This window comes from Callorhinus ursinus, unplaced genomic scaffold (genome assembly GCF_003265705.2).
Source record: "Callorhinus ursinus isolate GAN/ISIS: 27379988/994484 unplaced genomic scaffold, GSC_fseal_2.0 scaffold75, whole genome shotgun sequence".
In the NCBI taxonomy this organism is placed as follows: domain Eukaryota; kingdom Metazoa; phylum Chordata; class Mammalia; order Carnivora; family Otariidae; genus Callorhinus; species Callorhinus ursinus.
Window position 1 is genome coordinate 3,859,996 of NW_027397137.1, and position 14,162 is coordinate 3,874,157.

Genomic DNA, 14,162 nt, shown 5'->3' on the forward strand with positions numbered 1-14,162 from the left:
TACCCCTTTGAACTTGTGTTTTTGTATTTTTTTGTGTAAATACCCAGTAGTGCCAATACTGGATGGTAGGGTAGTTTTATGTTTAACTTTTTGAGGAACCTCCATACTGTTTTCCAGAGTGCCTGCACCAGTTTGCATTCCCACCAACAGTGTAGGAGGGTTCCCCTTTCTCCGCATCCCCGCCAATATCTATCATTTCCTGACTTACTCATTGTAGCCATTCTGACAGGTATGAAGTAGTATCTCATTATAGTTTTGATTTGCATTTCCCTGATGTTGAGTGATGTTGAACATCTTTCCACGTGTCTGTTGGCCATCTGTATGTCTTCTTTGGAGAAATGTCTATTCATGTCTTCTGCCCATTTTTAAATTGGATTGTTTGTTGTTTGGTGTTGAGTTGTATACGTTCTTCATATATTTTGGATACTAACCTTTTATCGGTATGTCATTTGCAAATATCTTCTCTGGTTCAGTAGGTTGTCTTTTAGTTTTATTGATTGTTTCCTTGGCTGTGCAGAAGCTTTCTATCTTGATGAAGTCCCAGTAGTTTATTTTTGCTTTTATTTCCCTGTCTCAGGAGATATATCTAGAAGGATGTTGCTATGGCCGATGTCAGAGAAAGTACTGCATGTGCGCTCTTCAAGGATTTTTATCTCTTCAGACCGATATCTCTCATGAATATAGATGTGAAAGTCCTCAGCGAAATATTAGCAAACCAAGTCCAACAATATATCAGAAAAATCATGTATGACAATCAGGTGGGATTAATTCCGGGGATGTAAAGGTGGCTCAATATTCAAAACAATCAACATGATACATAATATCAGTAAGAGAAAGTTTACAAACCTTATGATCATTTCAGTAGATGCAGAAAAAGCATTTAACCAAGTACAACACCCATTCATAATAAAAACTCTCAACAAAGTAGGTCTAGAGGGAACATACCTCAACATGATAAAGGCCTTATATGAAAAACCCACAGCAAACATCATACCCAATGAGGAAAAACTGAGCTTTTCCCCTAAGCTCAGCAACAAGACAAGGATGTCCACTCTCACCACTGCTACTCTACATAGTACTGGAAGTCTTAGCCTCAGCAATCAGATAACAAAAAGAAATAAGAGGCATCCAAATTGGTAAGGAAGAAGTAAAGCTCTCTCTATTTGCAGATGACATGATACTCTGTATAGAAAACCTGAAAAGACTCTACCAAAAAAACTGCTAGAGCTGATACATGAATTCAGTAAAGTCACAGAATACAAAATTAACAGTCAGAAATCTGTTGCATTTCTATACAATAATAATGAAGCAGCAGGAAGTGAAATTAAGGAAACAATCCCATTTACGATTGTACCAAAACCAATATAAAATATCTAGGAATGAACTTAACCAAAGAGGTGAAAGACCTGTACTCTGAAAACTATAAAACCCTGATAAAAGAAATTGAAGATGACACAAAGAAATGGAAAGACATTCCATGCTCATGCATTGGAAGAACAAATATTGTTGAAATGTCCATACTACCCAAAGCAATCTATAGATTCAATGCGATCCCTATCAAAATGCCAACAACATTTTTCACAGAACTAGAACAAACAATCCTAAAATGTGTGTGGAACCACAAAACCCCCCAAATAGCCAGAGCAATCTTGAAAAAGAAAAACAAAACTGGAGGTATCACAGTCCAAGATTTTAAGATACACTACAAAGCTATAGTCCTCAGAACAGTACGGGACCGGCACAAAAATAGACACATAGATCAACGGAACGGAATAGAGAACCCAGAAATGGACCCGCAACTCTATGGTCATCTAATCGTCAACAAAGGAGGCAAGAATATGGAACAGGAAAAAGACAGTCTCTTCAGCAGATGGTGTTGGGAAAACTGGACAGCCACATGCAAAAGAATGAAACTGGACCACTTTCTTACACCACATACACGAATAAATTCAAAATGGTTGAAAGACCTAAATGTGAGACCTGACACCATAAAAATCCTGGAAGAGGGCACAAGCAGTAACTTCTCTGACATCAGCCCTGGCAACATTTTCTAGGTGGGTCTCCAGAGGCAAGGGAAATACAATGTATTCTTACTGCATCTTGTATTATTTTATGTCATCCCCTACCTCTGTTTTGTGTTTCAGGTACAGAGCCTTCATTTTTATTTTGACATTTTTGCTGTACGCAAGTTTCCACTTATCCCGAAAGCCTATCAGCATAGTTAAGGTAAGAAATCATAAAAAGCACCCCATTTCATATCCTGCCTGTAATTCCTATGAGGAACTGGTAATTACTTTAAGAGCCGTTTTGGGGAGTGGGGGAAGGGGTGTGGGGGGCAGTGAGATAAAGGGAGAAACCAGGTGGTTTAGAAGCAAGTTATTGTGCTTTGATTGTTAGTTTCTCTTTTCTGAAACAAAAATCTTTGACATACTTTTAGGGTTTATCATTTTAGAGGTGATATTATATATATATATATATATATATATATATATCAGTTATATTAATTGACAGCTGCAGAATTCTAAAGCTTAATTAAGTATTTATTCTGTGAATTTTCCCTCTGAATATATCCAATCTTAAATTGTTCCCCAAAGTGCCTCTCTTGTCATTGTGCCCTGATTCTAAGTCTGGCTGTGGTGGTGGCTCTCTATTATTCTTAGAACCCCGAGCTTCTGTTTGAGTGATGGGTGAGCAGGAAGTTGCTCAGCAGACATTTAACTACACTTTGAGAAAAGAAGATTAAAGTAGACAATCCTACATAATAGCCAGTTATAACTGGGGAAGAAGCAGGATAATTTTCTTACTCTCATTGGAATGACATCATTTTTATAGACTTTGAAAAAAGAAGATTAAAGTAGACAGTCCTACCTAACAGGCAATTATAACTGGGGAAGAAGCAGGATAATTTTCTTACCCTCCTAGGAATGACATCACTTGGCCTATAAACTCTCAACAGGCTTTTGACTTTCAATTGTAGAAGGAACAAGGAAATTGTCTGGTGCCAAAGAGTGCTTATTTACAGCCCGATTGCCCCCTCCCTCACCTAGTTGTGGGCAGGGACACGGATCCAGCACTGTAATTCTGACCACTGTGGCCACGCTTCCTCCAATCCCACCGAGTGGTTGAGTGCTGGCCTCAGTCTTCAAGCCAATGGGAGAGGCAATGCCAAGCAAGGCTGTTGCTTCTATAGACAGTTTTGTACTCCCCATTCTCCAGTAATGCCCAGTGGATGTTAAATAGCATCCATCTATGCAAAGGATCCTACAATTCCTCCTTGACCTCTAGTAAGCCTTCCATGCCCTTCATGGAGGAGACTGTTGGAGAGGTCCCACTGAGCACCGTGGGGCTGAAGGAGCAGGAGTTGTTGGGAACCTGCTGGGGTTTCAGCTTGGGATCAAGCTTGGATGGGGGAGGTGGACCCCTGGAGTAGCAGATGGAGGATGGGCCCTCACCGTGAAGCCCCAGCCTGGTGGGCAGAGGCTCTGCTGGGACACAGGCAGTGTGGGGAAGGCGGGCTGGCCATCGGAGGATCTTCGTGGCAGGACAGGACACTTGGATTGGATGCGATATCGTGAGGGCCTTGTGTAGCCAGGAACGGATGTAGCAGTGCTGTAGGGCACCCTCCCAGCTTCCCTTTGGGAGCTTGGGGCTTACTGATGGGCGGTGTCACGATGAAGCAGGGTCCCATCGGCTCTTCTGGAAGCATTCTCTCAGTCACAGGGCTTGCTGAAGCCCATGGCGCGGCACGGTGCACCTGCTCATTTAATGGAGTCCTCTCAGCGGCCAGGGACTCAGGCGCACAATCCCCTCCTGCAGGGCAGTGCGAGCTCCGGTGAACTGGGCAGGGTCTCTGCTCTCGAGCTCTGTGCCACGGGGTCTGCAGGGTATTGAATTACCCGAGTGTATCCGCAGCCCCACAGCCGGGTCTTCTTCCACACACAGATCTTCAGACTTAGCACCTTAGTTGTGCTTGGACATGGATTGGCCTCACGCAGGATCTCCTGAGGTAGATAAGGATGTCCCACTACATACGCTAACTTAAACTTTATAACGCCTTCCAAGGCTTTTACATGCTTTAGTGCATCTTATTTATAAAACTAGAACTAGGGGTGATTCTGGTGACACAAGGAGTGGTTTGAATTATCTGTAGCCTGTATTTCCTAACATGTGATAAGCAAAACAAAATGAAAATATATGTGCTTACCTGGAATTGATCACCAGTGGTTGTGAATTATAAAATGGTTCACGTTCCTTAATGACATTTGAAGAGTGGCGTGACATACGTCGTTTCAGTGTAGCCAAAAGAAACGAGGGTGGTAGCAATGGACACGGGCCGGGAGCCGCGGGCGGGGCTGGGGCCGGCGCACCTGCTCCTTTCCACGTGCCCCCACGGGATCGGGGACCCCCGCCTGCTCTGAGTGTGAGTGCCCAGCCCTCTCTGCACACAGGCAGCCTGGAAGGAAGGAGCTGTGAAGCGCTCAGCGGCAGATGGAAGACAGCTGGGAAAGCTGGTGGGGCACACCCTGACTTTGGTGGGAAGCTTGCTCTCTGGAAAGGCCAGTGTCCCGGGATGAAGGCTGCAACAGAAGGCAGCTCCCGTGGAATGTCTCGGCAGTGAACAAACTCATCCAAGAACTTATGTAGAAAAATGTCCAAGGGAAGTGTGGAGAAGGTAGCGTTTTTAAGCCACTGTAATCAAATTTTTATGGTATTGCATGAGAACAGACCAAGAGGTCAGTGGAAGAGAATAGACGGTGGGAAAAGTGTAACTTATTTAGCAAGTGGCATGAGCACGACTGGCTATTCTTCTAGAAGAATAAAGTTGAATCCCTATCTTATAAAAATAGATGGGTGGATTAAAGATTTAAGTGTAGTAAATAAGTAAAAATCCAAGAGCAAAATTATGTCCATCTGAGGGGTGGGTGTGAGGTTGGCAGACCTGAAGGAGGACGGCCAGAGAGGGTGGAGCGGTCGTTCACAGACAAGGAGCCGGAATCTCGCCAAACTGGATGAGGCGAAGGCCGTGAAAGTCGCCCTAGATCGCCTTACACCCACTGTCCGAACACCTGATAGCGCGCTAGCCCGGGTCACGGGGGGAGGGCGGCAAGGGCAGCAAGGGGGGGAGGACAGCCGGGCGCCGCTGATGGGAGCGCAGGGCTGCAGCTCCCGGGGAGCATTCTGTGAACACCTATATGCAGCCTTCAGCCCTGGGACCCTGGCCTGTGAAAACGCAAGGGTCCACACTTAGGAGAATCTGCGTAAGTGCCTTCATTGTAGCATCTGCAATACAAAAAAAAAAAAAAAAAAAAACCAAAGGAAAAAGGGGGAACAAAACCCCCGCATATTATGTGACCCTAATCAGCAGGTGGAAGTTTGAGTAAATTATGGCCAGTCCATATTCTGATATGTGCAACCACTTAGAATTAAGAGAGACACCTGGCTGGCTCAGTCAGAAGAGAGTGCAGCTCTCGGTCCTTGGGGTCGGGAGTTCAAGCCCCACGTTGGGTGTAGAGATTCCTAAAAAAAAAAAAAAAAAAAAAAAAAAAAAAACTTTAAAAAAAAAATCAATAAGTAAATAAATAAGGCCACAATTAAAAGAAAAAAAAGAGGGCGCCTGGGTGGCTCAGTTGGTTGTGCGGCTGCCCTCGGCTCGGGTCATGATCCTGGAGTCCCGGGATCGAGTCCCGCATCGGGCTCCCTGCTCGGCGGGCAGTCTGCTTCTCCCTCTGACCCTCTTCCCTCTCGTGCTCTCTGTCTCTCATTCTCTCTCTCTCAAATAAATAAATAAAAAATCTTTAAAAAAAAAAAAAAGAAAAAGAAAAAAAGAATTAGAGCCACACCAGTTCACACAGAAAGATTTCAGACACGGATATGTTGCGTAAGAGGAGTTAAGGGGCCCTTAAGTCTGTACAGAAGGATTCCAGTTTTGAAAAATCAGCCATGAGCAGAAAGCTCCCCCGCTCTCTGCGTACACCTGTCAGTGGGGGTGTGTTTGTGCCACTGTCAACGTGGCACCTGTGTTCCCTCAGAGCCCCGGACCCCGCACGGGTCCCGCTGTGGGGGCAGCACGGCCGGCCGGTCCTCCTGCCGCCGGCCTGGTCTCAGGCACTCCGGCTGCTCTCACAGAATCCCGTGCCCTGCTGGCTTCTCAGCCGCGGAGATTTACTGCTCACAGTTCTGGGGGCTGGAAGTCCCAGGTCCGGGTGCCGGCGGGCTGGGGTTCTGGTCAAGTAGTCGCTCCGGTTCCAAGCTTACACAGCTGTCTTCCTGCACGTACCTGTGTGTAGGTGCGTGCCTGGGAAGGGCCCTGCTGCCCACTGATCCCGCGAGGTTCCCTTTCGCTGCCCACTGGTGAGGTGGGGGCAGGGCTGGAGAGGGATCTGCAGGGGGGACAGGCGCCAACACTCCCAGCCACCCCTGCCCGCCGCTCCCCCCAGCCCCGCTTTGCTTGTGGCTCCGTGGCTGCTCACTGTGTTCCCCCGTCCTGCGGACGCAGTCCTCTCCCGCCCCCGACCCCGCCTTCCAGTCCCTGTGGCCTTTGCTGTGTACTCTGTTGCTGTTCTTCCTCCGTGGGGCACTCGGACGGTGGTAGACGACCTCGAGGATCGTGTACCCGGCGCGCCACGCGCCACCTAGTCTTCCCGTTGCTCAGCTTTTAATGACGGCCTGCTGCCCTGTGGGATTAGTGCTGCTTGTCTGTTGGAGCGCTCTGTAAACACTGGCGAAGGCAACTGCTTTTGTGAAGGTGAAGGACAGACCCCAAACGCTGTCACGCCGAGGTATGCGCCCATTCACCTGCTGAGCGTTTTTCTGATCGGTTCATCTTGGTCTATTTAGTCCTTAATTTTCCCTCAAACGCCAGGTTGGGGAGTAAAACTCGCTGAAATATGAAAATATAGCGGTGTTGCTGAAACGCAGCATGTGGTGACGCAAGCATCCCCAGGACCCTGTACCAGAACAGTATGGGGTCTTCGCTTGCTTCCGTGCAGCCTTTCAGCGGCCCAGAGCAGTAGAGATTGAGCTTCCCGGGGGAGGGGGCGGGCTGTGGGTGGGAGGCCCCCTGCCCATGGCCGCCAGTCACCACGCCCTCCGCGAGGCCCGGGGAGGAGCGCTCTGCCAGCAGCTTGGCACCGGCGTCCCAGCTCCAAGTCCCGTCACTGCGGGACAAACCAGAACAGAAACGCTTTTCGGCTTGTTTCTGAAACAATCTTTTCTGTTTCTCACAACGGCTGCTCCCTGGGAATCTGACCTGATGGTAGAGGATGTGAAAACCGCGTTTGGAGCAGGGCTCGGCAACCTCCTCCCCCCTTGCTCCCGTGTAAGGCCCTGCACATGGGGGTCTCTCTTTCTCGGCAGGCGGCACCCCCCCACCGCCCCAGCCTGCCTACAGCATTCTTCGTGGGAGGTGAACAGGGAGGACAGTGAGGCGCAGGGTCTGGCCCCGGGAAAGGCTGATTTCTGCAGGCCAAGAGAAGGAACCAAGTATAGAATCGGGAATGGGGGAATGTGAGACTGCCCGCTGCATGCGGGAAGGAGGGGTTCGGCCTCAGTCTCCCAGTTCTCTGCCACATCCTGCTGGATGAGCCCAGAGCACGGGCAGGGGCAGAGGGGGCTCTGAGTAATCCAAGGAGGACGAGAGGAAAGTTATTTAGCAAAGACTTAACTGAGTTTGTAAAGCAGAGCCTTTAGCTAATTTTTAGGCAATGTTTGAGTTCTTGCAGAACGGCCAACGATGATGACAAAGCCACAGGACCACAGAGTGGCCGAGTCCCGTGTGCCATGCCAGGTCTCAGTGGTGTGTGTCCATGCAAAACCAGGAGGTGGCCAGCCCAGGCTGACCACAGCCTTGGCAAGGGCGGCCGCTTGGAGGTGATCGGCCTCTTTGGTGACTCCCTTCTGAAGAAACGGGTGCCAGCACAGGATGGTTGTGGGAAGGACTCTGGCTGCCCCCCACCCGGTGCACCGAGGTGGAGCTCCTTGCCCACTGCCCTGTGTCCTGACCTGGGGGGGAATGCTCCTCCTGGGGCCAGCTTTCCTGGTGCCCCCCAGACCCCCTGCCTCTCTCAGGTGGCAGCTCAGTTAAAGTATGCCCCTTTAGGGCCCCTGCTCCCCCTAAGGACCATCTCCCTGACCTTGAGGGTGCCTCCTTTCTGCCCTCCCATCTGGAGGATTGCTTCCTCTGGGCCTCTTGCAGTGAAAAACCCAGAAAACGCACAGCAGGTGGCAGGGAGCCCCTGGGGAGGAGAGGGGAGACATGGGCCGGAATGGCAGACTGGCAGATGCATGGAGGTTCCCCCATACTAAGATGGGCCCCGGCCGTCGTGTGGCACTTTTCTGGAAGTGGGGTTCCTCTTCCTCGGGAGCACTCTGCATCCCCTGTGCCCTGCACACGTCCCCTATGACCGCCTGTCCAGCCCTTCCTGGCACCTCCAAGCCCCACTGCAACGGCCACCGTTCCTCATGGGGCGCCGCGTCCCGAGCACGGTGCTGACTCATGGTGTTCAGCATCGCCGATCCCAGGAAGTGTGCTGTGGGTGAGGAGGGGCCGCCCCGTCTGCAGGCGGGCACAGTGAGGCAGGGTGGGAGCGGCTCGCTCAGGCTCCCACACCTGTCAGCCAGAGAGCTCCTGAGCCTTATGCTTCCCTTCCACCTGAGCGCCTCTGCCCCGGCCTGCCTCCATGCATCTGCCAAGGCTGGCCACCTCCTGGTTTTGCATGGACACACACCACTGAGACCTGGCATGGCACACGGGACTCGGCCGCTCTGTGGTCCTGTGGCTTTGTCATCATCGTTGGCCATTCTGCTAGAACTCAAACATTGCCTAAAAATTAGCTAAAGGCTCTGCTTTACAGACTCAGTGGACGACTTGGTGAGCTGGTGGCCTTGTGCCCCAGGTGTTTTGTTGTTTTATTGACGTATGATTTGCACACAGTAACATCCACAGATCTTAACTATCTAGCCTGGCTAATATTTACATGCCCGCCTGGGAAATCATCACTTAGGCTCAGGTCTGGCCCCCTTCCAGCTCCAGCTCCAGGATCTGTGTGCCATGTCTCCCATGGTTACCCTCCCGCAGGTAACCAAATCCCCACCAGTGCCACCGAGAGTTCGGGGCCTGTTCTCGTGTCGTAAGTGGAGTCCTGCCGTTTGCACCGTGTCAGGCTTCCTCTGTTGTGAGATTGTCCTCATCGTTGCGCGGACCTGCGGCTTGTTCTTGTGTTTTGCAGGGCAGTGTTTGGTTGTACACGTCTAGCACGATGGGTCCATTCTTCCACTGCGGGCAGGGGCTGCCAGGATGGCAGCAGGCACGTCCAGTCGTATGGCTGCTTTGGGGGCCCTGCGTAGGCCTGTGTTGGCTGTGTGTGTTTAGGGCTGGGCGCGGCCAGGGGCCCAACGAGCCTCAGTCCCCGCAGGGACGCAGTGGGTTCCTACAGACAGGCCGCCCCAGTGGGGCCTCACTCCCCCGCAGCGAGGTTGCCCTGCGCGGGCTTTCGGCCACGAGCCTGCAGAGCCTCCCTGAGTGCGCTTTCTCCCTCTGGCCTCTGACGCCCGCGGATGTCCTAGGGCGAACTGCACAGGTACTGCACTACCCTGCACGAGGGGCAAGTCGAATTCAGCAGCTGGAGCCAAAAAGCCAGTGGCTCCTTGCACCATCAGCCAGCAGACAACGAGACGGACTGCAGCTGGGCCCCGTTTGGTGAGTTGTCCTCCTGCCCCCCCACCCCCCACCCCACGGGCGCACTCGGGTCTGGGGTTCTGGCTCCTCCACGGCTGGGCGGCAGGCATGGACGGCACGGGCGCTGCCGGACTCCTGGCCTGGCCCGTCTGAGTCGCAGTAACCACCGTCTCGAGTGTGACTGCCCCTCCGGGGACAGCAGTCTCCTGTCAGCTGGCCCTCCCTCCACCGCGACTGCGTGTGCGGCACCTGCGTGCAGAGCCACTGCCACTTGGCAGATTCTCGTCCTGGGAGATCTGCGGAAGATCCCTTGTATTTTGTCTGTGTCGAAGCTGAAAGAGGATTTGCAGAGCATCAGCTGTGGGGGACGGCAGGGGGACCCCCAGAGGCGTGGGGCAGGGGCTGGCCTGGGGCTGGCCTGGGGCCAAGTGAGCGGTGGGGATTTCCTCTAATCCAAATGTTTGTTTAGTGAGTATTTGAAAATGTGACGACTTTCTTTCCCTTTGTCAAGAAGCCACCCAGATGTTCTGCCAGGTCTTCTGCGCTGGAAACGGCCCCATTCTCTGTCCCAGTGCACTGCCCAACTGTACAGGGCTTGTGTGTGTGTTTTATCGTCCTGCCCAGAACAGAAACCGGTGTTGAGTGAAAAGTAAACAGTACTCACCATCTCCTGTTGATTTTCATCCCGTGTAGACCAGGACAACTACCAGCAGCTGCTCGGGGCCCTGGATTACTCGTTTCTGTGCGCCTATGCCATTGGCATGTACCTGAGGTAGGTCTACTAGGGTTCTCTGTCCCTTGCTGGTTCTCGTCCCTTTGGTGCAGAACGTGTCTGCAGGTTGCTTCCCTTCCCATCTCTTCTCAGAGGTGAGGGCAAAGTGAAAGCCAGCATGCACGGGGTGCTCTGTTGGTCAAGGCACCGCAAAGCTGCCCATTTTAGATGTCCCAGGTATTATGCTGATCAGGGCAGACCGTCCAGGGTTGGCGCTCAGGGCCCTGGGGTTTCAGATGCACCGTGAACCCTGCCTTGATGTGATCACCAGGGACAGGGTGCTGGTGGCTCCCAGGGATGCTCTGCAGGGTGCATCCTCTCCTCTGGTCTCTGGGGCTGCCATCTATTCACACATCCCAGATCGCCAGCGTCAGAGCAGTTTATACTGGCTGCCTAGCTCAGCCCCACAGAGCACTTCACCGCCCTCCTTGTGCTTGGGGCACGGACCCCAGAGGCATGCTGTTGGGAATGAATCCCGACTCTCGTGCTGGCTCACACAACTTTGGGCAAGTTACTGCCCCTCTGTGGGCCTCAGTTTCCCCTTTGTGAAATGGGGAGAACAGTAGTTAACTCCTAGGATCATGGTGAGGACTGAATGAGCTAATACACGTACAATGCTCAGAACAGAGCCTGGCCCATGGAGCGTTCCCAGCATCTTTACATGTGGTCATTACCCCATTCTGAACTGACCTAGGAAGGTGGAAATGGTATGTGGGTAATAGGACATGTGATTGGCTGATTAAAAACTGGCATTGTGTCAGTCCAGCCAGGTTTAAAAAAACAAAAAATTGTAGGGACTAAGGCCCTTAGCTCAAGAGGCTTTTGTTCAGAGACTGAAAGATCTTCAAGAGCTTTGAGAATCTTGGGGATCCCTGTAAATGGTTAGCTTCTTCCCTGATATCCACCCAGAGTGTGGCATCATCTCGACCTGCCCCCCACCCCCAGCTCAGGGCAGTTGGTGGGTGGTCGGTGCCCAGTCAGGCAGTTTCTGTTGATGGAGCAGATGTCCCTCCACTTTATTGCTGTTTGCATAGCACTGCAGAACTTGTCTGAATGAACGAATGAATAAGGACAGATATGGAAGCCTGCTGTATGTGACGAAAACCAGAACACAGCCCAGCTGAGAAGGCGATGTAAGCATTAGACTTCGTAGGGCAGGAGTGGCGACCAGGCGGCTGGCCATATCCCATCTTGAGGTCACTCCAAAGACTGCAGTCTTACCGCACATCAATAACCTATAGTATAAAAAGACCCAAAGGTTGGAATTGTGTTTTTCTCAGTTACTAGAAAATAGTATTTGCGTGTGGTTCTCAGCTGGGAGTGATCAATGTTCCCCTAGGCAACACTGAGCAGGATCTGGAAGCATGGTTGGTTGTCACAGCAGGAGAAAGGGATGCTTCTGGCGTCTAGCCGGCAGAGAGCAGGACTACTAAGCATGCTCCAGCACAGGACAGCCCCTCACCACAGAGAATGACCCCATGCAACATATCAAGAGTGTTGAGGTTAAGAAGCCTTTAAATACGGTGGTTTTTTTGTTGCTTCTTGGTAATTTGTCACGCAACCCGCTAATGAGGGTTATTACAAAATTCTGTCTAATGTAGAATCTGGAGCAGACTCGTGACTGTAACGAGGGCGTGCACTGCTTCTTTGCGTGGCCTTTTAGTAACGTCAGGGCACGTGGCTGGTGAAATGAATTGTATGTCAGGCAAATGGTCTACAGTGGGCGCCTTCACTAGCACAGGCCCTTCCTAGCAGGTGTGGCGTGGCCCTTAGTCCCTGTATTGGTTGGATGTAATAATGGAATGGCGTCCATTCCATTAGGCCTTTTCTTTAAAAACTTTGGAGTAGAGACTAAATTTGGGCCCGGTATCGTATAGCAAGACTGAGAACATTGGTCAGCCCTGGCCAATGGCACTAGCTCTGTCCTGTGACGTCAGGCACGTCAGCCGGCCCCTCTGGGACACTTTTTCTCTTCTCTGAAGCCAGCAAGTTGAAATAGATCACTTATTTGGCTCTAGAATGCTCTTGAGTTTGTTTGTGATCAGTTTCTACCCAACTTAAAATTTGACCTGAATGTTGTTCCTAATTTCAAATTACTTCCTCTGCTTTAGTCATTTGCATGGTGCTAGGTAGATATCCCTTTTTGGGGTCTTGAGAAGGAAAAGTTTCCTGATGTATTGGTTCTTGAGATGAAGGGCAGAATTTTGGAGATAGTTCCCTAAGTATTGCTCACAGGCATTACGTTTCTTATTATTTTACTCCCGGAATGGTTATGTGGAAGGAAAGGAGATCCATAGTTTTCAATCCCTTGTAATTATTCTGGGGTTTGTTCACTTAATACATGACCATGACAAGTAGCTCCACTGTGGCATTTCTCCCCCAGGCCGTCAGGCATCTACTTCCCGTGGCATGAGGTGTTTTATTGAGCAGACAGCCATGGACCGGGCCCTTTGCCCATTTCGATCTCATTTGAGCACCCAGTCAGCTCTGGGAAGGAATCGTCCCATGAGGCCAGCTCATTATCGAGTGACATTGCTGGGAAAGGAGCATAGCGGCGTAGCCCCCTGTGTCAGACCTCGCATTAAAGAAGATCTGTCTTCAAACCGGGTCATGGTGGTGGCGGGAGGAGGGCAGCTAATGGCAGAGCCCATCCGGCCTGGCGTGTGAGCGCAGGTGACTTAGCCACAGCTCCGGGCTGAGAGCCTTCCCGAGGCCAGAAGTGAGCCCTTTTCATGACACACGTCTACAGTCTGAACATCAGCATTTTTAAATACAGATTTACTGGACGCTGTTTATATAAAAGCAGGATTAACTAGCGGAACAAGTTTTTGCTGTTTTGTTTTGTTTCTAAGATTTTATTTATCCATTCCAGAGAGACAGAGCCGGAGGGGTGGGGGTGGGGATCAAGCAGACTCCCTGCTGAGCGCGGAGCCTGACACAGGGCTCGAGCTCAGGACCCCGAGCTTATGACCTGAGCCGAAACTAAGAGTCAGATGCTTACCGGACGGGGCCCCCAGGCACCCCGAGATTTTGGTGGTTTCAACTGGCAGCCGTCACATGCAAGTCACAGTGTTTGAGGTTTAGGACTTGACAGTTAGTGGCTCTTACTAGAAATAAAGTCTTAAAAGACGTTGCCGATGGCCAATTTCTGGTTAAAGCACTCCGCTGGAGATAGTTGTGACGAAATCTTCCTGGAAACTGTAGTGCATTCGAGTTCTGAAAGCTCCGAGAACAGCATGGAAACATCCAGAAAGATCATGGGCCCTCCACATCATGGGTGTGTCTGTCTTCTCATTTCTCATGTTTGCTTCTTTTTCCTCTGTCCTCAGCGGCATCATAGGGGAGCGCCTGCCCATTCGGTATTACCTCACGTTTGGGATGCTAGCCAGCGGCGCTTTTACCGCCCTCTTCGGGTTAGGGTATTTCTACAATATCCACAGTTTTGGATTCTACGTGGTAACTCAGGTAAGGGCTGGGTCCGTGGCTGCCTGCGGCCGGGGTGTCCATGACGAATCGGACTGGGCGTTTGTGCCTCGAGTCCCCACCCCTGCCATGCCAGGAAGCTGCGAGCTGGGGCCACTCTGCTCTGTGTCCTTTCTGCCGGCAGGGTCAGCGCTGCAGGAAACCTCCTCCCCTTTGCTCCGGCCTTGCAACCGCTGTGAGGCCTCCCCAGTCCCAGGAGTTGTGTCTTAAAGAACCCCAGTCCCACCCCCA

General features: G+C 51.2%; 1 protein-coding gene across 4 annotated transcripts in view; it reads left to right on the top strand.

The window, feature by feature from the left end:
• Nucleotides 1-14,162, top strand: part of SLC37A1 (solute carrier family 37 member 1) — a 72,047-nt gene that overhangs the window by 21,649 nt on the left and 36,236 nt on the right. For all 4 annotated transcript variants that reach the window (XM_073887023.1, XM_025863378.2, XM_025863377.2 and 1 more), the window contains 4 exons: nt 2,145-2,226; nt 9,565-9,697; nt 10,370-10,448; nt 13,778-13,913. In XM_073887023.1, coding sequence (XP_073743124.1) covers nt 2,145-2,226; nt 9,565-9,697; nt 10,370-10,448; nt 13,778-13,913 — 430 coding nt within the window. The remainder of the gene's footprint in view (nt 1-2,144; nt 2,227-9,564; nt 9,698-10,369; nt 10,449-13,777; nt 13,914-14,162) is intronic.